This window comes from Atractosteus spatula, chromosome 6 (genome assembly GCF_055471065.1).
Source record: "Atractosteus spatula isolate fAtrSpa1 chromosome 6, fAtrSpa1.hap1, whole genome shotgun sequence".
Classification (NCBI taxonomy): domain Eukaryota; kingdom Metazoa; phylum Chordata; class Actinopteri; order Semionotiformes; family Lepisosteidae; genus Atractosteus; species Atractosteus spatula.
The window spans coordinates 19,882,754-19,904,392 of NC_142711.1; the positions used below are offsets into that span (position 1 = coordinate 19,882,754).

Below are 21,639 nucleotides of genomic sequence, written 5' to 3' on the forward strand. Positions count from 1 at the left end.
AATGTAAAGTCCCTCCATTGACTATACATGTGATACAACTGAAACTATGTTGTTTCGTAGTTTGTAGACCTGTATATTCTGACACCGCAGGGGCACAGTGTGGTAGCAGGTATCTTTTAACAGATAAGTCTTGGTAACAGACACAGCTGCGAGGTAAAACACAGAGCTTAAACTCAATCCCCAAACCCTCTTCCAGCTCTCACTGAACTTCTTCAATTGTCCTCGTCATCAATAACCAGGCAGCTAAGCGTTACCTGGCATCAAAACAAATTTTGTCTCAAATACAGAAATCAACTCTCCCAACAAAGTGTCCATTGACCACTTCCTTGCTCTCTCCTCCCTCTGATAAACTCTGCTGTGTTCCTAGCTTCTGCCTCCTGTTTTTGAACTGTGTTCTGACCAATTGTATTTCTCCAATTGGTCAGGTGACAAATGGCGGCCAGTCATTCCGCACTGCTTTCTGGCAAATGTAGTTCAGACAAGATCTGCCATCTCGACTCGATCCTACCACCCTCTAACAGCTTCTGATCCTGTCCTCAGATCAGAAAAGACTGAGCTGTTGGTTGTTCACGGACACTGACTTAATTCTGCTGGGGCAGAGCCTTCCGGTGCTGCACTCCTCACATGTGAAGCTCTCATTACATTACAAGAGACACGATGCTCAAGTCTGACTTTAAGACCCTTGTTCTCAAGTGTGATTCTGTAACACGGGTTTTACCAGTGGACTGGAGTTCTGCATGAGCAGTGTAAGAAGGAAGTGCCTCCTTTTCGTGCCCATGTCCTCTAATTCCCTCTGCACACTCTTGTGTCACTCTTGTAGTGCTTCTCCCACAATGCAATTCTGCTTTATCTATTCCTGCGCTCCTCTGATGTCTTACCTGCTCTGTCGATGTCCCCCACCTCATCGTATCCTGACGCCAGCTCATCCAGAAGGAATTTCCCTGCGGAGAGAGGAGCAGGTTACTACTCTGCCTTTCCGGTCAAGTGCTGGGTGTGTGGCGCGCTGAAGCTGTCACCGGAACTTCAGCCCACGACTCCGGTCATTTTGCATGTCTGACTCAGCGATTCAACTGGATTTCGCCCGCCCATGCTTGACACACACACACACACACCCACGGGGAACCTGGAGCACCCACCCAAAAAACCCTGCCTTCTCAGACCTGTCTCGAACCCGAGACCCAAGGGCTGGGTGGGCAGCAGGGCTAACCCCTGCGCCAACGTGCTGCTCGGCAATCCTTTCTGAAGTCTGAGCTCGCCAAAAATAAGGTGAACAAAGTGATCAGGACTGGAGGCAAGTATTGGTACCAGGGTGTCCTTGGAGTCAATAACATGTCTAATGGAGAGACCTATTATTAATCTTGCACATAAAAATCTTAGAAGACCCCTGTCATCCACTCGTATTAGACTATACTCTCCTACCCTCTGGGAGGAGGTAGCAGATCCCCTGCAGAAAGACTAAGAGAGCATCTACTGCCTTTCCACCCAAAAGCATGGAATGGTTGAATAATGAACAATGAAAAAATATTTTTTAAGGCTCTTTATAAGCTAATGTTCTGTTTTTTAATCTTATTATACTGGAAGAGTCCTGATTGATCGATGCTGTTGAATGTTGTTGTGTATTATGGTATTGTACGGTTGTTGTATTGTGTTATTGTCTTTTATGTCACATGTTTATGAGCTTTTGATGTGCAAGACAAATTCCCTTACAGGCATCTGGGGTAGATTATGTTTTTTCTTCCACTTGAGAGTTTAATTACTTTAATTGGATTCATCAATTGCTTAATTGGACAAGTTAAATTTTCCTTGTTCTTAGGATGCTGGAAATTTAGACTTGTAAAACTTGCTGGACAGCAGTGCTGGAGGGCCAGAGCTGGGGACCCCTGGACTATGGATTTGACCCTCAGATCTCAAAATTCCTTCTTCATTTAACCCAACAACAACTGATCACCGGTATATGGTTCCAGGTCTTTAAAAACTGATAATGCAGTGAAGATCTTTGAAAGCCTGGTCTACACCAATAACCTACAAACCCTCCACATCTAAGGAGTACAGTGGGATAATTATGAAATTAGAGCTAAACAGCTCTTTGTGTTATAAAGGGAATCAACCTTAAATAATCAATCATGAATGCTGATGATTGCAAATCAATATTATATTTTATATTTTATACCAGACGTTTATCCTAATGATAGAAGTGAGTTATTTTTAAGTTAAAAGGTTTTTAATGGTCAAATTTTCTAATTCTTTAAAATCTAGATCTATTTTGTGCAGCAGAAATATTGATCACATCCCCAGGGAATAACTGACAGAAATATTTCTCCACTTAGATGAACGTGTGAAATTAAACTGAAATAATAAACTTCACCACCGGCCTGAAAGAACAACTAGCTGAAAATAAAAAACATTGTTTTTAGCTCTTATGCTTCCTCACAAGCCAGTCCCTGCCGGACAGTTCAGATCTCAGCGTCTTTGCCTGTCCTGCAGTGTGAGGAATCGAAAATTGGTCCCACTCACCTCTCCTGTAGTCACTGTAGACTTCCTCTCTGCCAAATTTGTACTCAAGTTCCTCATATACGGCATCAGGAGACCCAGTCAAATCTCTCTCTGCGATGACTGGAAGCAGGCAGCACAGAAACACACAGCTACATCAAGGGGCTATTACCTTGCCTGAGGTTTCTACAGTTCTCTGTGGTGACTGTAATGCTCGATGAATGATTCCTGGGCTGCTGTTTTCATGCAGAGCAGAGCTGTGCTTCTTATACTGTGTTAAAATGACAGTGCACACCATGCAGTGCACGTTGCCCTCAGCTACCCTTGATTTTTAAGCAAGTCAAAGCCCTTTCAACTTCCCAAAGCGCAGGAAGCTTTGTAATCCTCAACCAAATTCAAATAACCAAGAAACACAACTGCAGGTGCTGCCAGCTCTCTGTTCCCAGCAGAACCCACCCAACAGAAAGAAGAAAGGCTCTGGGAGTTTGCGCCCAGAAGCTCTTCAGCCCAGGGATTAAGTAAAGGCTTGGGGCCAGTTGTGCTGGAGTCAGGCCTACACTGAAATCTGCATACTGCTGATACCCGGTCTCCACACTGGGACTTCCTTCCCTACCTCTCCGCAGTCCCCGGTTCTGGTACAGCTGCCCGGCGCACAGGACCAGCACCACGAAGAGCAGAGCCCCTAGCACCAGGAAGGAAACCATGGGGATTGTGGACTGGGCCTGCGGCGTGCTCACAGCGACACCTGGTGAGCAGAAGGCCAACATGCTAGCAAAGAGACACAATGTCCTGCTCCTCGTGCCTTCCCCAGAGTGCATTCTGGACAGGAGCAGTGAAATCTGTTACCCATCAGCTACAGAAATCTGGTCCAGCAGCTGCCATAGACTGAGAATCCACGGAGGCTGACCTTACCAAGCAGGATCTCGGTGAAAGTCACTTACCCTTCAGTCCTGTACAGACGACCCCAGCATCCTCCTTGTGTGCGCAGTCGCTCTGTCCCAGGGGAGAGCGGCAGCAGTCCCACAGGTGGCGCTCATCGCCCACGCACTTCACCTCGTCCAGCCAGATGGCGCCGTGTCCCCTGCCGAACGAGGCATCGCCCACGGCCCTCACGGCTGCCCCGCAGCCCAGCTGTCTGCAGACCACCTGGGCGTCCTGTAGGTCCCAAGAGTCGTCACACACCGTCCCCCAGGAGCCCTCGAACCGCACCTCCACCCGGCCAGAGCAGTTACTGGGTCCCACCAGGCGCAGACCTAGTTGAGAAAGTTGAGGCTATCAATCCATTATGCTTAATAATTCCCCTCAGCTCAGTTGCTCTAGAGAATAACACAGGTGCTCCTGTATCCCCTCAGCTCAGTTGCTCTAGAGAACACTGTTGCTCCTGAATCCCCTCAGCTCAGTTGCTCTAGAGAATAACACTGTTGCTCCTGAATCCCCTCAGCTCAGTTGCTCTAGAGAAGAACACTGGTGCTTCTGAATCCCCTCAGCTCAGTTGCTGTAGAGAAGAACACTGGCACTCCTGAATCCCCTCAGCTCAGTTGCCCTAGAGACGAACACTGTTGCTCCTGAATCCCCTCAGCTCAGTTGCTGTAGAGAAGAACACTGTTGCTCCCGAATCCCCTCAGCTCAGTTGCTCCAGAGACTAACACTGTTGCTCCTGAATCCCCTCAGCTCAGTTGCCCTAGAGAAGAAAACTGTTGCTCTTGAATCCCATCAGCTCAGTTTCTGTAGAGAAGAACACTGGTGCTCCTGAATCCCCTCAGCTCAGTTGCTCTAAAGAAGAACACTGGTGCTCCTGAATCCCCTCAGCTCAGTTGCTCTACAGAAGAATTGCTGAGATCCTCTCAGCTCAGTTCTAAAGCTAGAATGTTACAGAGTGAACTCACCAGGACAGTGCTCCTTAGTTTGGTTCATTTTAGGTGATGCATCACTTCCAGGAACTTCATCCTTTTTACCTTTTCAGGGAAAAAAACAAATGAATACACTTTAAACATATCTAAGCCTTCATGTATTTTACGTGGTCTCACCTACAATTCATTCATAAGCTTTAAACATTGAGGTTAGTAATAGCTGTTTTTAAAATTGTTCAGACATAATGAACCGTCATCATTGTTTTATATTGTAATGGTCTGTTGTCTGACAGTGTTAAATTAATAGAATAGTTTTCCCTTTTCATAACATTTAATATACTGTAAGGTTGATTAATTAATTGTCTATTCTATATTCCCCGAAGGGAAGGGGTATCTATTAAACTCTTAGTGCTATTAAAAATAAGACACTAATTCATTATTTAACCTACGATTTAACAATGCTGATCAAGCTCCTAATAAACCTGAAATACATTCCTTGTAAAATACACCCTTGTTAATACATCTTAACTATCCATTCATGAAAATGTACGAAAAACATCTACGTTTTTACAGAAACCAACATGTATAAGCACAGGTATATTTCTTTTGGTGCTCAGGTTTAGACTGAGACATTGCAAGTCTAGTGAGGCCTCACACACAGCGTGGTGCAGCAGAAAGAGCAGGGCTGTACAATAGGTTGTCTTGATTTGAGAGCTTTTCACCTATTTGCTTTGCCCCAGAACAGTGCTCCTGTCTCACACCTCATCGCCCTGCCCATCTCCTGTGACCTTTGCCCTGTGAAGTCCACGCTGAGCGCGCTCAGTCATCCCAGTGAGGGAATGTGACAACATGGCATCGTTGACCATGACAGATAACTCAGGGATCATAATCACGAACATGGACCTTCTTCGGGTTTATGTTCCAGACAGAGAAAGAGACACTGTTACCTGAGCAGGTGACCTCAGCCACTTCGGTGCTCCAGCAGCTGTCAGGGCCCCAGGGCGAGGAGCGGCACTGCCACAGAGAGAAATCCTGCGCCTCACACTGAACTCTGTCCAGCCACCGGGGGGCGTCGGTCAGCCTGGACGCTGTCTCTCTGATTCCCGCACCGTCTCCGCAGCCCAGCTGGTGGCAGATCACGGCGGCCGCGAGGTCGGTCATATCATTGAAGCAGACGCTGCCCCAGCTGCCGTTGTAGAAAAGCTCCACCTGCCCCGAGCAGCCCCCGGACAGCCTCAGCTGCTTGTGCTCTGCCAACACAACAGCACAGCCCTTCTGAAGAAACACAGCTTCCGCTCTGACATCAACCTGATAACTCCAGGGCTCAGCCTCCACTGCTACCTCCACCTCTAGCAACTTCTGTCTGAGAACAAAAGGCACCTCTTTACACAAAGGGTGGTGGGAGTGTGGAACAAGCTGCCCAGCCGTGTTGTTGAAGCCGATACCCTGGAACAGCTCGATGAGATCCTCAGCTATGTACTCCCCAACCATTCTTGTGTTCTTAAATGACTGTTGTCGCTCTTGCCAATTTTCTTAAGAGCTCAGGGCTCCACCTACAGTATGTCCCTGTCCTGGTCGAGCCTACAGGATTTGTGATGTGCTGTACACCAGGAGCCCCCTGTCCCCAGGAGTCCACAGGAGGGCTGGTCAGTATAAGAGCTGGGAGAAGCTGTTAAACTGATCCAATTAAGCCAACAACAAGCTGATTCAGGTAATTCAGGACTGGTAAGTCCAAGCTTGAATGAAAACCTGCAGACACACTGGCCTTCCAAGACCCTTGATGTACAGTATTCTTTTCAACACAGTTGGTGCTTTTAACAGGTGTGGTTTACTCCAGATGTCTTTTCTGACACAGGAAGGAAAATGTAGTTCATCAGGCAGTAAGGGACTGGCTGTGATGGACACTACTCCGGACAAGAACCCTGTTACTCTGTGAACTGTCACAGACAAAACCTCTTGCATTTTAGAATTAGAAAGAAGTCAGAACAGACTTCACTCAATTCAGGCGAGGAATCGCTGGGCTTCTGGAGTATGAGAAGAAGTCCTTTTGTGGACCTGGGTTTTGTGAATCCCCGTGTGCAGGAGTCCGAAGATTCAGACAGAATCTCTTGCAACCTCTAGATATGGGCCCCTCTGGTGATTATGTTTATCCAAGTAGGAAGAGACATTTGAAAATAGATTTCTGCTTTCTTGGTTTCTGTTGTTAAGAACAGTCAAGTGGTGCAGTTGTCTTCACCAGTGGGATATACTATATTTTCAAATATCCACTAAAAAATAACTAAAGTATTTCCTATCTCAGTGGGCTGCTTCTCCATACAGTGGGACTCTACAGGACCTGGGAAGCAGCTGAGAGATGTAAGAAGTCATTCTGGTTCTCCTACCTGAGCACACGATCGCCACGTCCTCCTTGTGTCCGCAGTCGTGCTGTCCCCAGCCCGCCGAGGGACACTCCCACAGAGACGACTCGTTCCCCGCGCAGCCCACCTCGTTCAGCCAGATCTGTCCGGTCCCCGGTCCGAAGGAGGTCTGCACCCGGTCCCCGAGGGCCGTCCCGCACTGGAGCTGCCTGCACACCACCTGGGAGTCCGCCAGGCCCCAGGAGTCATCGCAGACCGTCCCCCAGGAGCCGCGGTGATAGACCTCCAGCCTCCCGGCACAGCCGTCTGGTCCCCCGGCCAGCCGCAGGGACCTGTGGTCTGGGCGCAGAGACACTTTCATCAGTACAGGTCCAATCAGGGCAGTTCGCTCTTTAATGAGCAGTATTGTGGAAAGACGCCTCATAAATATAATCCATTCCAATTCTAAATTACTTGTTAATTAACCTGAAGAAGTAACCCTTGCACAAGACATTAACAGGCTCTCATTAAGAGTATTTATTATCTGCTTTCTCAGTCTGCTTTTTTTACAAAAAGATGGTGCATTTCTCTATTCATGACCAGTAATCCAGTAATTAAATACTTGACACCCAGTGAGTCTATTTACAGGAATAAAAGGAGCTTTTGGTGGCCTCTAGTGGAAGATTGACTGTTATTGCGGTCAGTTCTTAGGCAGGTCTTCCACACTGTGAAACCCTTTTTCACACGGGGCAAAGGGTTACCAAATTATTGAACTTTGGGAACGCCTACTGAATTAGACTTCGACCTATTCAATTAGATAAATAAAGTTTCAGTCTCAGGAAAGACTCACGTGAGCAAACCACGGCGACGCTGCTCTCGGTCCTGCAGCGCTGTGCCCGGGGGGAGCTGCAGTTCCCCAGGTGAGACTCTCCCCCGGAGCACCGGATGCCGGTCAGACACACGCTGCCCTCGCCTGTCCCGTACTGAGAGGAGCCGAAGACGTCCACGGCGGCGCCACAGCCCAGCTGCCTGCACACCACAGAGGCCTCTCCGGGGCCCCAGGAGTCCTGGACGACCCTCCCCCAGGTCCCGCCGTGGCGCACCTCCACCCGGCCCTCACAGCGGCTCGCTCCCGCCGACAGCCGGACATCCTGCACCGGGAACGACGACCCTACAGCGACAACGATCACAACCCGGACTGTGTGAGTGTGCCAGGAGAGACGGCCCTCAAGGGACAGGCAACAGAAGGCAAAACCTCATTGAGGGAAACAGAATGGTAAATGGAGATGACAGCAAAAGTGCAGGAGGAGGTCAGACCCTAATCTCACCCACTTCCTGCAGAGTGGTTTGCGAGATCAAAGCAGAAAGGGTCTCAGTCCTGCGTCGCCTGTGGGCATTCAAACTCGGAGCCAGCGCTGCTGATTCCGTAGGAGAGCGCGTGAGTTCTCGTTCTCACCAGAACACACGGCTCCCGCGTCGCTGGCATGAGAGCACGCGCCCTCCCCCAGGGAGAAGACGGGGCACTTGCTCAAGTGGGCTTCGCTGCCGTCGCAGTTGAAATGGTCTTTCCACACCGGGCCACTGCCTGCTCCAAAGCTGGCTCCTCCTGGGGCCGCGAGGGCCGCCCCGCAGCGCAGCTGCCAGCAGAGGGCGCTGGCGTCCCTCGGGCCCCAGTGCCGATCGCAGACTGTGCCCCATTCGCCCTGCAGCCGCAGCTCCACCCGGCCGGAACAGGAGTCGCTGCCGTTCACCAGCCGATAGTCCGAGTACCCTGTGCCAACGACAAGGGAGATCCCAGGTTTCCAACATCAAGGACATTCAGTGCCGAATGTCTCAAGGAAACCCCAGGTTCCAGTTAGCTTAGACCTTGGTAGGGGAAGACAGCAGCTTGGCCTGGACACAGGGCAGGTATTCAACATCGGTAAAGAAGATTTGCCAAGCTACACCCCCTTGTGTGTGTGTGTGTGTGTGTGTGTGGGGGGGGGTGAGAGAGTGAGGTAGTTATACTTGAAATGCACCTTATTTCGGAGTGATATTAGGAATTTTCACCCTTAATTACCACATCCTGGATGAGATTCCAGGATCAAGGAAATACTGAACAGGCTGGACAGGTCAGATGGTCTCCTCTCGAATGCAACCGTTCCTGTGTTATTATATTTCTGTGTCGCTGGGGAAATTACAATGGAAATAATGCCCAGGTGTCAATTCCTGAGTGATGCAAGTGCTTGTTCCTACCAGAGAACAAGAAATAAATAATTTATTGTGTATTACTCTTATTGTGTCCCTGTATTTCTCTGTATTTCACTGTATTGTCCCTGCAGATACTTTGAGTTTAAACCAAGGGAACCCATAAAGAGTAACATTGAGTCAATCATCCAATTAATCAATTAACTAACATGAAAACAAAATCTTTAATCTGTATATTCTAAATTTACACTGTTGATGTCTTACTTTTTTGCTCTCATCTTTAAAAATAGATTCCTGGCAAGGTCCTGTCAGAAATTATTTAACTTTTTAATCAGTTTCCATGTTTTGTTTCTCTAGTAATATGAAAAAAGGGATTGCATGCAATTTTCTAATATCAAAATCCCAGGTACATCCCATTGCTCTTGAAATCTAACTTGAGGATTTATGGACACAACAGATCTTGGTTTTCTGAAATGATTTGCTTTGCTGACATTCAGCAAAATCAGAATTTTGAGCTGGGGCTTTCCCTGGATTTGCTGGGCTTTTTTCTGGCATGATGTAACCAAGCACAGCCTTTTTTTCTTTTGATTTTGATTTTTTTTTTCAATGGAAAGAAACGAAGCTAACCCCTTCGGCTTTGAGTGTGAAGAGTCAAATTTCTTTTATTTCTTAATGCGTCCACTCAGCAGACAAACATATGAAAAAAAAAAACAAAACAGCAGGCAGAAATTTTGTTTTGGTCTTCAGAGGTCAGAATTGTCAATTCTAGGCATGTCAGGTAGCTGCAAATGCTTTGTAGGCCTTGTCCTAGGTGCCTACCAGCTTGGATAAACATTTGGGACAAATTGATCAATTTGAAAAAATTCTACATAATGTTTTGTGAAGACTGGACCTGGAATTAAATTTCTCGCATGTAATAAATAAATCATAAAAATATTGTAAGCAATGACAATAAAAACCATTGCAATTGCTATTAAAACCTTTAGGCACTGCTAGAGAGCTTTTTTTCTGCTGTTAGGCATTGAAAAGAATCCTCAGAGTTGCCTTCTTGTGTGAAACAAAGCATGTCAAGCAACATATTACTTTAGATTTCTTATAGGTCCCCAATGGTAGATTTAGGCTGAAAAAAACAGTGTCACTGAAAATAATATTTGGGAAAATACAGTAACTACCAAATCAAGGACTAATAAGCTAAATGGAAACTAATTGAATAAGGCAATGATGTCACCACCTCTACAACTTCACCTGTTGACTAAGGACAATGATGTCATGTCACCACCTTCACAACTTCATCTGTTGACTAAGGACAATGATGTCACCACCTTCACAACTTCATCTGTTGACTAAGGACAATGATGTCACTACCTCTATAACTAAGGACTTCACATGCTGACTTCACCTTCGACAAGAAATCCTGCCTCCTAAAAAGCCCCAAACATGCCCATCTTACCGGAACACACCAGTCCCGCGTCGTTGTCATGGCTGCAGTTCAGGCTCTGAGTTGCTGCTTTCGGGCAGGAGTAGAGCAGGGCTTCGTCTCCCTGGCACAGAAACTCCTCCGCCCAGACCCGGCCCTGCCCCCGGCCGAAACGAGCCGCCCCTAGCACCTCTGAGGGCATCCCGCAGTCCAGCTGCCGACAGACCACCTCTGCGTCCGTCCAGTCGAAGTCGGCATCGCACATGGTGCCCCAGGTCTCCGCCCGCTGGATCTCCACCCTCCCCGAGCAGCGTCCCCCGCCTCCTCGCAGCCTGACGCCCAGGTGATCTGCACATCCAGACAGAGGGGGCGGAGATGGGTGGGCACAGTGACTGGCTCTGTCCGAGACTGCTTCGAGAGTATAGGACCTGACGGCGGCACCAAGCTTGTGTTAAGGACACAGGCTCAGTCTGGCCAGCAGGGCTGACATCAGGAAAGCTACCGGTCATGTTGTTGAAGCCGATACCCTGGCTTTTTTGAAAACACAGCTGGATGAGATCCTCCAGTCAGGACAGGAGGCTGTTCGTTACATGTGGTTGCCCAGGCACGTTGTTGAAAGATAAGAAAATTTAACAAATGTGTGTTTCCTTTACTGTCGTTGATGGTTCTTTAGTAGGAATGAAAACCCACAGACACGCTGGCCCTCCAAGACTGGAATGGAACAACCCTATTATAGACTCAGCGCCCCCTCCAGGACTGGACCCCCTGCTGTAGACACAGTGCCCCCTCCAGGACTGGAATCACCTGCTTTATATCAGGGGTCTCAGACCCCACTCCTGGAGAGCCAACAACTTCTGGTTTATGTTCCAAACTGAGCAGTCAATGAAACAATTAACCTAATTCTTTTTTAAATTAGTCATATAAGGATTTTTAAAAATCAAAAATTAAAAATACAGTAAACTGTAAATCTCCCCTGAGCCTGGTTAGTATTATTACAAAGGTAATCAGACAGTTAACTATGTAACTGAGAACATGGTTGAGAGAAAACGAAAAGAGGAATCTAGGCCCTCTGGGAGCTGAGCTGAATCACCGATCAAGAGAAATCTGCTCACTTAGTGGGTGATTCAGGATGGAAGAGCACCACAGGCGTCTCAATGCCCCTACCTGAACAGAGCACTCCAGCGTCGGCCTCGTGATTGTAGACGAAGTATTTGACCTCCCGCAACCTGCAGTCCCTCAGGGCTGGCTCTGTCCCGGTGCAGGAGGCTCGTCTCGGCCACACCTTCCCCGATCCTTTCTCGGAGTGCGCCCCGCTAGGCGCCGTCACGGCGGGTCCGCAGCCCAGCTGCCTGCACACCACCGCCGAGGCGTTCGCGTCCCAGCCCTCCCCGTCCACGGTCACCCACTGTCCCGCGTGCAGGACCTCCACCCTCCCCGCACAGGGGCTGGTGCCGCCCACCAGCCTCACATCACTGCCTGGGGGGACAGGGAGGAGAGGGGGAGTCACTGCACACAGGGCACCACTCCTGGGGTGCTGAGAGTAGTGTTGGGCCTTGACCTCAGTCTGAGTCCATTGTTCCCCGAAGGACGCTGTGATGCCGCATGGGGCGTTGGGCCCTGGTCACAGACACACCCCACACAAGTCAAAGTTAAACTCAGGAAGCAGCCATATCACCCTGCAGCTCACTGGCAGCCCCCTGAAGCTCAGCAGGAGTGAGCCTGGCCAGTACCTGGAGGGGAGACTCCTGGGAAAGCTAAGGCTGCTGCTGGAAGAGGTGTTAGTGGGGCCAGCAGGGGGCACTCACCCTGCGGTCTGTGTGGGTCCTAATGCCCCAGTATAGTGATGGGGACACTACACTGTAAAAAGGCGCCGTCCTTCGGATGAGACATAAAACTGTGGTCCTGACTCCCTGTGGTCATTAAAAATCCCAGGGTGATTCTTGAAAAGAGTAGGGGTGTTACCCTGTTGTCCTGGCCAAATTTCCCCCTGGTCTTTACCAGTCATGGTCTCCTAATAATCCCTATCTCTGAACTGGCTTCATCACTCTGCCCTCCTCCCCACTGACAGCTGGTGTGTGGTGAGTGTTCTGGTGCATCATCCAGGTGGGGCTGCACACTGGTGGTGGTGGAGGGGATCCCCATTACCTGTAAAGTGCTCTGAGTGGAGTGTCCAGGAAAGAGTAAGTGTATAAGTGATATAAGTGTAAGGAATTAGTTATAATTAAACAATCATTTACTGACTGGAACTTTGTATAACACAGCTCTGCCATAGGGGTCCTGTCCAATGCAGCCAAGAGAGCAGCAGAGGTGTGTGTAGGAAGCCCTGAGACTGCAGTCTAAATCCCTGTGGCTGTGTCGGTGAGCCAGCAGCCTTCAGTGCAGCACTGCCAGTCTTCAGCCCTGGGCTTTGTGCAGTATTGGTGGGGCTGGAGCTGTCAGCCCAGAGGCTGCATTAGAGCGGCTGGCGCAGTGACAGCACAGCTGTTCTTCAGCAGGGAGGCTTGCAGAGCAGCCACATGAATGTGGTTTGCACCTCTGCGCTGGTGGTGGGAAAACAGACAGCTTGCGCTCTGTCAAAGTGGCTATTAGTAGAAAAGATGCTTTTCAACACAGAGACTGGGACTGTAGAGTTAGAGCTGGTATCTTCAGCCCGGAGACTGGGACTGTAGAGTTAGAACTGGAATCTTCAGTCTGGAGACTGTAGAGTTAGAACTGGAATCTTCAGCCCGGAGACTGGGACTGTAGAGTTAGAACTGGAATCTTCAGCCCTGCTGGTACTGGACACTGGACACCCTGCTGGAGACACAGCGCCTCCTCCAGAACAGGGACCAGGGGTTCTCTGGGCTAATATTTAACATCCTTAATCTTAAATAGATCATACATCATGTGCAGGGTCACTGTTCCTCTGGAGTCCTGGAGGGCTACTGATTGCTATTTCATTTGATAAAGCCATGAACTAGAATTGTACCAGCCCTGTACTTGAAATTAATATTTAAGCATTTGCTACAGACCAAATAACTGAATATCTTCATATATTCAAACTTCACATACAGTATTTGCTCTAATTCATTATTTCTGCAGACAACGGACACCTGAATGTGCACCAGTGAATTGTCAACTGAAAAATGCCCTGTTTAGATATATCCATCCATTTTCTAACCACTTTGTCTAATACAGGCCGGCAGGGGAGCAGGAGCTTATCCCAGCAAGCAACAGGCACAAGGCAGGGTACACTCTGCATGGCAGACAGACAGAAAGACAGACAGACAGACACACACACTCACAGACACACACCGGGGCCAATTTCCCAAACGATCATGGAGAGAACATGCAAACTCCACGTGCAGAAACACCCCAAGAATTGAACCCAGCTCCCTAGTGCTGTGAGGCAGCAATGCTAACAACAGTCCCCTTTATAAACATCCTTCTTGTGAAAATTGTAAAAGCTACTCAAGAAGTGAACTGCAATTAGTTTTAAACTGTGGCTGGGGTAGTTTCACTACTGAAGAGCTCCAGCTGTGCTTTGCCTACTGTTATATATATCTAATAGTACTGTTTATAGCCCTCACTACTGTATTTTACTGGACAGTGGCACTACTTTAGACCAAAATACATTTTAATCAGTTCATTAAATCAAATTAAATGGTGATTTTTGTGCTTGAAAGCACAATAACTGCAGTAATTCATAATGGGAAATAATGAGTATATTTATAATGGGTCAAACACTCCACATTATTATTTTGTTGTAATTTTTTCATCTTAATGTTTAAATGGTTTAATTTGTATAATTATTTACTTTTTCAAATGTAGGAATTTATTATTATTTTTACTATTATCAAACCACATCACATGAATTTAAGTCTTTAATTGACATTGAAATCAATTTTTAATTTCAGTCATAAAATGTCCATAAACATTAGTGGTTCAAAACTAAAACCTTGCCCACAAATTAAACTTCTCTCACAAAAACACTGAAATCCTGACATCTGTATGACCTAAAAAACAAACACATTAATGGCAAAAAATAAACTGTAAACAGCTACTGAAGTGATTTTAAGTCACAAATCTGGATTTTACAGTTTTTTCTATGAGCAGGGTCTAATGGGATGACTGTATACATCTTCTCACAAGCAGCTGGAACTCCTGCAGATTCCAAAAGATTTTAATACTTTTTGGCTCGTTTTGAGTGACAATCCAATATCTGAAATTCGTAGTTTCATGGGGAAATATTCTTAAAAGGCTTCAAGAGCTGCCACCGAACGTGAGAGAGCACTGCTACATTTCCAGTCTGGGTTCGGGAGAATTCATAATTCATCAGCAATTAATAAATTAACAACACTCGCCTCCCCTGTCGATTAACTTCATTAAAAATTCCCAAATCAACCAACACAACTCTTATATTCCCAGAACCCCTGTACTGTTTGTGTGTTTATTGTGCATGAACTCACAAGTGCAGGTATCCCACATGTCTCTAAATTATATTGTGAACAAATGCACCCCTATTCCCAGCAATATACAGTATATAAAATCTGAGGTACAAATATTTTCTGGAAACCTTATAATTTTCCCCCTATGCCTTACAAAAGCCCGTCTGCACACTTCTCGGTGCCTGACTCTGAGTTTATTACCTCTCCTTCATTGGTGTTGTCTTTATCCTACTAGACCCAAGATGAGAAAACCCTATGAATTTTTTACAATTTGAAAAGAAAGGATGTCTTCAAGTAGCACATATTGTGACCTTGCAGAAGTGGAGAATGAGGACAGCATTGTAATTATGAAGAGTGAGGACAAGCTTCGTGGCAGAACAGAGCAACGATATTACAACTATATATATATTATTTTATAAAGTATCTTCAAGTCCCTTAGTGGCTGGAGAGGAGGAAGACTATGGTACTTACCGGCTGAGGTGGGCAGCGCCAGGACAGCGAGAGCGAAGACGAACAGGCGGCTCTCCATCATCGTCAGGACGGACCAGCCCTCCCCTGACTGCAGCCCAGACCCCTGACTTCACACCCGAGCCCACGGGGCAACTGAGCTGAGACTCTGCGCCCAGCACCCCACTATAGCACAGCCCTCCCCCATCCATCACCAATCACACCCAGCCTTGCCTTTTCGGATCGTCTGCAGGAAACCCCCAGACAAGCACACCGACAAATCAAATGGGCCCGTTTCCATTTTCTCCATATATATCGGCAACGGCATCATGATTTCCTCTCAGGACACCTCCCTCCACCTGAAGGGTCCGCCCTGCAGAGACAGCTAGCTCGATACGGAAGACGCAGAACAGAAAAAAATCTTTATTTCACTGACGTGCTGCGATCTGTAAAATGAAGGAAAGGACCGGAGGCATCTACAAGCTTCACAGACCTGAGCTTTCTGGTTCAATAGATTTAATTTTTTTAAATTAAAAAAATCCTTAGAAAGTTTGCAAATAAAATATGTGTATTCCATAACACAAAATAAATGAATCAAAATATTGAACCCATGCTTCAGCAGGTCTCAGAGATACTCAGATTTTAAGAACATACTGTAGGACAGCTCACAAATGACGGGAGGCCATTCAGCCCAGCTAGCCAGTTGAGTACTTAGTAGCTAATTACCAAATCTTAGTTAACAAATGCTAATCTCATCCAGCTGTTTTTTGAAAATGTGTAAAGATCGGTTTCAGCTACATGGTTGGGTGGCTTGTTTCAAAAAAAGTTTGTTTTGTGTTTCATTGTTCATTCAGAGGGTGGTACCGGTGGTACTTACCGGCACAGTGGTTAGTGTTGTTGCCTCACAGCGCTGGGGTCTTGGGCTCAGGTCCTGGGATGGCCTTTCAGTGTTCTAAGGTTTCTTCTCACAGTCCAATGACACACTGATAGCTTAGCTGTCTTGTAAAATTGGTTCTAGTGTGAGTGGGTGCCTCCTGTATCTGTGATGGACTGGTATCCTGTCCGGAGTCTATCACCAACTTGCACCCATTTCTTGCCAGGTTAGACTCCACCCCACACCCCACCCCCAAGTTTAGAAAATGGTTGGATGTTAATTTCAAAGAAATCCACTGGGTCAACTCTGTTGATGCTTTCAAGGATTTCGAATACTTGTATCAGGTCCTCTCTTATTTGTCTCTGTTCAAATATTCAGTTCCTTCTGCCTGTTGCTGTGTAGGACACACTCTTGTAACTAAAGAGACTCACTCCCTTCAGACTGAAGAGACTCAGTTCCTTCAGCCTGTCAGTATGGGACACTCCCTTCAGACTGAAGAGACTCAGTTCCTTCAGCGTGTAGGTGTAAGACAGTCCCCTGGGAATCTATATGGTTTCTCTCATCTGGACTGCTTGCAGAGTATTAAATTCTTTTGTATAATGTGGCAACCAAAACTATCCAAATTGTATACAGTAGACTTTACTAGTGCATTATGCAATTTAAATGTCCCTTGATTTCAATTTGTACGCTACATCCTAGCACCCTCGTTACTTTTTGTTATGGCTTTCCTGCAGGGAAGCCATAGTCCTGGGGAGCTAGGAGGTTTTTGGCTTTCTTTTTACCCTAACCTTTAATGACCTAACTGGACTCTCCTTAATTGCTTATTGGGACAAATTGCAGCCTTTCCTTGTTTAACCAGAGATTAAAACCTGCTGGACAGTGACCCTTGAGGACTGGAGTTGTGTGATTGTGATGCCCATTGGTCTTGTTCACCTTAGCCTGGTTATTTACATGGTTGCACTCATTTTCTCAGGTTCAGAAAGGAGAGTTTGTCTTCAAACTCAGTCTAGAAGGTTTTTAAGGGCTTTGTTTCCATGTTTTAAAGGCAGGTCTTGTGCCTCGCTGTGAGCAGGGTCTCTGAACCTGGATGCCCACAGACACTGAAGGCACTAGCAACTAATTGCAGCTCCTGAGGTAACAGTCAAGTTTCACACCTGCACTGTCTTCCTGTTATTATCTTATTCTTGCTCTCTGTGGTCTGGCACTGACATTCGACCTGCCTGCACAAGGGTGTTTGTAGCGAAACCGATGGATTTCACATGCATGTCCCCTCCATTGATGTATATAATCCACCCATCATATCTGTAATATACTGCCAAAGAGGAAATAGTTATCTGTTCAGGGACAGAAAAAATTGAGTGAATCTGGGGATTAAAGTGAAGTACTGTATCTGTATTTTCTCACTTGTCTGTATAGGAGGTTTTAGAGTTCTGAATGGTACTGCATAAATCATTTTTCTGATATTTTTCCTTACTAAGAACAGTGCCTCATCATTTCTATTTTCCTTTTATTTGCCAAAAAGTGAAGGGAGTACAACAGAGTGAATGCAATGAGCAAATTTTATTGTGTTATTTGGAGAACAGCAAAATTGCAAGCAAAATTAAAAATTAAAAATATGCACGAGCTGACAGAGTACATTCAGGACACACATAGATCTTTTACACTCGTCTGTGCTTGTCTGAAATCAATCAATTGGTCACAAATTGTTTTACAGATAGTGTGGCAAATGTATCACACATGAATATAGATCCCCTTGTTATTGGATTATCAAAGCTGTTCCATAAGGCAAAGCAAGAGGAAATTGAATTTTGTGTCATGCTCTGAGATCGCTATATATTATGTATTTTCTTGTGACACAATATACCCGGAGTCAGGAGCTCTCCAATGAGACATGTTCCTATCACTGTAACTCCTAAATCTGTAATTCTTTACCAGAACTGGAAACCTATAACCCTTCTCAATGTAGACAATAAAATTGTTTGCTTTGACAGACGCAAAGTGACTTGAATTTGACAATATTCATCTGAGTAAAGGGTTCTGTTTAGAATCAGAACTACATTAAACTTGTGATGGATGCTTTATATCAGTTTACAACAAACCCTGGCTGTGGAGAGCTTTTACAGATGGCGTTTAATTATCTGCAACAATTTTACCGGGGGGTTGAATGATGTTCGCTTACACATCATCTGGAACAAAAATCAGAATATCCTTCAGGTCTCAAGGACCAGTGTTCCCTTCATCAAAACATTACTTTATTGATCAATTTCTTAAATAACTCTTCCTGATCTATAAATAGGTGATTAGGGGTGACTTAGAAGAATAAGGACCAGGGTTGGGGATCCCTGATTTTGATATTTTGACATTTTTCCTTTTCAGAAGTGGAGCCCTGCCACCCTTCCCAGTGTGGAATAAAAGCGTCAGTCTAACAGAGGTACAGGGACTCAAACATCAGGATATGAATCTGTGTAATGGGGAATGAACCTAGACCAGACTAAACCAGCGACAGGCTGTTTTGATGGCAATGCTGATTTTTTTTTAAAAAATAAACAGCTCCATTATGTTTCTAGGAATCTAGAAGACACCCAATTGTATTTCAAATGTTAAATATCTCTGGCTTTGGGGATTTTTCCTAGTCTGAGAAAGACGCTTGAGTGTAGTCAGCATCATTAGATCTCCTTTAATCTGAGAAGAGGACTTATTATTTTCTATCTACATCCCCTCTTTCTTTTTCACACATACAATGTGATACATTCTGCATGAAAAACATTCTGCCCTTCCAGGTATAAGTATTAGGCAGTAGTGTCCTTGTACAATCACACCTAGGTCTAGAGCTCTCCCTTATAGCAAAACCACGTTTTCTCTTCGTGAGAGCTCAACCTTAAGAACCTTAGGAACAGTGATCTCAGACCCTGCTGTACAAGAGTGCTGACTACGTCAGAAAAACAGCTGGCCAAGTTCGAAAGATTTTCTTCACATTTTAGCCACATTTCAATGAAGACATCCTGGCATGTCTTTTAGATTTTTTTGGGAAAATAACAAATTGCCCAGCTATGAGGTGCAACCACATAAGCTTAAAAGTGCAACTGAACGGTGTAAACCGTTCAGCCCATCTAGCTCGTTTGATAGGTTGTTAATAGACCTGAAGATCTCATCCAGCTGTTTCCCCAAAAAAATGCACTTAAAAAGTTTAAAATGCACTTTCATGTAGTTTACATTCTGTCTTCTGGTTCCTATCTCACTGATTTCACTGGGCTAACTTTGCCTTTTCCTATGGGGAATTTGAACACCCATATCTGTTTCCCTCAGAGGTTTCTCTACCACTGTTTGGCAGCCTGTAATAAGGGGATCTGAGCTCCAGCAGTATGTTAAGTGTATTGCATCCTGCAATTATATCATATGTAAAAACATTCGCTGAGCCATAATGCAATGTGTACAAGAGTGTTGCATTCCTCAAGTGTCGATTTTGACAAGAATTCTCCCTTCCCTAGTTGAAATATCTGAAAGATTTTGAGGGAGAAACATGATTTTGCCCCTAGAGGTTCTACTGTGGACAGGGCGATATCTTTCTTACATATCTGATCATTTCAAACATTCAAACTTTTTGCTTTGCACAGCTTTGGCCAAGGAGCTGTTTGTGTTTTCATGACGTTAAAAAAAGAACGAGCGACAAAAGGGAGATCATACTTTTCAGAGTGGGTCTCCCTGAGGCCAGCTTGAGAGCCAAGACCTTCCAAATCTTCCTGGAAAGCATCAGGGTAGAAACAGATATTAGCAATTCTCCCACGACTGCTAAGAGCTGATACTTGAGATGCGCTCTGTGCTCATCAATGTGGGACGCCCCCTTGTGATCGTGGGAGGAGCACAGACAGGGGTACACCCCGGGCAGAGGGTGGGAATTTTCTCGTGGGTGGGCTCAAGCTTCTCGGGCTGCAGGACATGACAATGCAAGCATGCGCTCAGGATAGCAAAGCAGATTAGATGGAATCCCGTCATGAACGCTTGAAGGTATCTGACTGTTTCTCACGGCGCTCGGCCCCTGGCAGAGGCCTGCACCCCGACGTCGTCGTAGTCCGTCCTGTCAAGAGCTGGAATGTCTTTGTCCCACAGCATTGTGGTCCGGACACTCTCCATGCCAGGGGCAGTGAGGGCGGTGCCTACCAGACATACAGTACACATGCTCTGATTCCGGGCACAGACGTACAATAACTGCTTTACATGACAGTGTCAGAGTTTCCAGCTACAATTACAGATCATGTGCGAAGACGTACAGAACACAGAACATGTAGACTATTGATTTAAAGCATTTAGAAACCCAGCCCTAAGAGTTCATGCTTGAACATTTAATGGCACAAGTTCAGTTACATGTGAGAGCCCATCCAGCCCCCTTTGGTAATTAGTAGCTAAGTGATGCCTAGATCCCAGATCCAGGCCTTTCCTGAAAGAAGCCAAGATAACGACTTCAACAACATGGCTGGCAAACCTGTTCCACACTCCCACCACCCTTTGTGTAAAGAAGTCTCCTATGCTGAATGGAGGATCTCATCCAGCTGTGTCTTGATGGAAGCCCGGGTATCGGCTTCAACAACATGGCTGGACTAAGATATAAAATACATTTAAAAATCCAAAATCCAAACTTTTTTATCATTCATTTATTTGAAATATTTTATTTACCACTCCCGATTTTTTTGACAGCCCCTAATTTCTATCGATGTAGTGGACAGTGGCTGTGATAGCAACCACTCTGCTGCTCTTAAGACCTCAGGGACTACAGGAGCACCAGATCAATATAGTCTCCCTGTGAGCGGCGGAGCAGGGCAGTCACGCCTGATCCCATACGGATCTGCCGGAATTGTAGCTGGGAATGTCTCACCTGACACCACATCTGGACCCTGGCTGGAAGGGAGAACGTCATCGTAGTCATTTGGAGCCTCTATCTTCAGGGGGGGTGTTGCCTTACCTAGACCCCACAGCGAGATGCAGAATGATTAACCTGCTGGGTCCTTGAATAGTCTTTCATAACACAGTGGAAGATTTCTCCATCTACCAGACAGTCATATACTGTAGGGACAGAGGTCACAAATGATCATTGTTATGAGCTGCTCATCAGTCTCAGAATTGCAATCGCAGGGCTGTCTGGCTGCTGTTACAGCCCCAACGTTAGTCCAGCTAACGGTTCTTACATGGTGCTGTATGTCAGATGTGTTTAGTAACTATGCAAAGTAATACATTCAATCTTGAAATTAATATACCTGGGGTAGAGCGAGCGCTGGTGTGGTGCACTGTGGGATACCTGAGGACCAGTGACCTCTGCTGACTCCAGAAGCCCTACCTGGGGTAGAGCGAGCGCTGGTGTGGTGCACTGTGGGATAGCTGAGGACCAGTGACCTCTGCTGACTCCAGAAGCCCTACCTGGGGTAGAGCGAGCGCTGGTGTGGTGCACTGTGGGATAGCTGAGGACCAGAAGCCCTACCTGGGTTGGGGTGCCCCTCCCTGATCTCCACATCATCATAGTTGGAGGCCGGCTCTTCAAACAGGAGTCTCCCTGTGAGCAGGAAAGCAGGCCAGACTTCAGGCAATGACTCAACATGAGGAGTGGGTGTTAGGTAAGAGT

General features: G+C 46.3%; 1 protein-coding gene across 1 annotated transcript in view; it reads right to left on the reverse strand.

Moving 5' to 3' along the window:
• The window catches only part of LOC148832634 (scavenger receptor cysteine-rich type 1 protein M130-like), a 31,626-nt gene that overhangs the window by 4,905 nt on the left and 5,082 nt on the right, over positions 1 to 21,639 (reverse strand). The window contains exons 6-20 of the mRNA XM_088918134.1: positions 21,499 to 21,570; positions 20,899 to 20,985; positions 20,053 to 20,182; positions 15,179 to 15,285; positions 11,445 to 11,756; positions 10,314 to 10,628; positions 8,133 to 8,447; positions 7,527 to 7,847; positions 6,722 to 7,036; positions 5,288 to 5,590; positions 3,432 to 3,743; positions 3,104 to 3,235; positions 2,515 to 2,613; positions 879 to 941; positions 84 to 146 (exon numbers count right to left, since the gene is read on the reverse strand). Coding sequence (XP_088774260.1) covers positions 84 to 146; positions 879 to 941; positions 2,515 to 2,613; positions 3,104 to 3,235; positions 3,432 to 3,743; positions 5,288 to 5,590; positions 6,722 to 7,036; positions 7,527 to 7,847; positions 8,133 to 8,447; positions 10,314 to 10,628; positions 11,445 to 11,756; positions 15,179 to 15,285; positions 20,053 to 20,182; positions 20,899 to 20,985; positions 21,499 to 21,570 — 2,946 coding nt within the window. The remainder of the gene's footprint in view (positions 1 to 83; positions 147 to 878; positions 942 to 2,514; positions 2,614 to 3,103; positions 3,236 to 3,431; positions 3,744 to 5,287; positions 5,591 to 6,721; positions 7,037 to 7,526; positions 7,848 to 8,132; positions 8,448 to 10,313; positions 10,629 to 11,444; positions 11,757 to 15,178; positions 15,286 to 20,052; positions 20,183 to 20,898; positions 20,986 to 21,498; positions 21,571 to 21,639) is intronic.